This window comes from Trichechus manatus, unplaced genomic scaffold (genome assembly GCF_000243295.1).
Source record: "Trichechus manatus latirostris isolate Lorelei unplaced genomic scaffold, TriManLat1.0 scaffold00040, whole genome shotgun sequence".
Taxonomy (NCBI): domain Eukaryota; kingdom Metazoa; phylum Chordata; class Mammalia; order Sirenia; family Trichechidae; genus Trichechus; species Trichechus manatus.
In genome coordinates, this window is record NW_004443976.1 from 7,380,958 (window position 1) to 7,381,940 (window position 983).

The following is a 983-nucleotide window of genomic DNA, read 5'->3' on the forward strand; positions in this document are numbered from 1 at the left end:
AATGTGTAACCACTGAGTGACCAGGGCTCCTTTTTTGGGGCCCAGGAGTCTGAATTCAGGGAGTCGGAAGGACCATGCTCTCTCTCTCCACTCCAGAAGATGTTTTCTCACCTCTTCCAGTTCCTGGTAGCCCCAGGCATCTCTTAGCACTTCTTGGCTTGTAGATGTATTTTTACACGGTGTCTTCCTGCTGTCTGACTCTGTCTCCATGTCTGAGGACACGGACAGCTGAGGACACACCCTACTCCAGTATGACCTTGTGAACTTAACTGATAACATCCTCAAAGAAAGAGTCTATTTCCAAACAAGGTCACATTCACAGGTATAGGGATTAGGACTTTAACAGATCTTTTTGAGGGACTCAATTCAATCCACAACACTGCTTGGCCAGTAAGAACTGTGTTGACTGCTGGAAAGAAGTTCAGATGATTTACACACCTCAGATAAATGAGTTGCATCTCTACAGTCTCAAAATTCATAGCAAGGAACAGGAGCCCAAAACAAGCTTGCCCTTTAGGAATAAGATACTCACGGATGTGCGAGATGTCGGAAGTTGCTGACAGGCCCCTGGATGCGCTGCCTCAGCTCCTGGACCCAGCGAAGACCTCCAGCCACAGTGGGCATGTTCTTGTGCACCGGGGAGAACCCTGGGGACCCAACGCAGCCAGGCTGAAGACAGGCCGCCAACCCCGCAGGCACTGCTGCACCCCAGCAATGCCTCCTACCAGTTACTCCACTTTTTGCTTCATCTACCCGCACACACTAAAATCACCCCATGGCCAAACTGCAGTGGTAAGTTCCTACAAGATCCCCATATTCGACTAATGAGTAAGGAAGGGACTCTGAGAAGAATGCTAAACTAGGTCAGAGGACCAGGTTTCCTGGCCCCACTCTGCCACTCACTAGCTTTACGACTTTAGACCAGTGACTTTCAACTTGGCTGTCCATTCGCATCAGCTGGGAGAGCCTGAAAAATACTTAGA

The 983-nt window shown here is 49.4% G+C and overlaps 1 protein-coding gene across 1 annotated transcript in view; it reads right to left on the reverse strand.

The window, feature by feature from the left end:
- DNAH9 (dynein axonemal heavy chain 9) overlaps positions 1-983 on the reverse strand; it is a 450,622-nt gene that overhangs the window by 399,045 nt on the left and 50,594 nt on the right. The window contains exon 9 of the mRNA XM_012555448.1: positions 533-647. Within this exon, the coding sequence (XP_012410902.1) occupies positions 533-647 (115 nt within the window). The remainder of the gene's footprint in view (positions 1-532; positions 648-983) is intronic.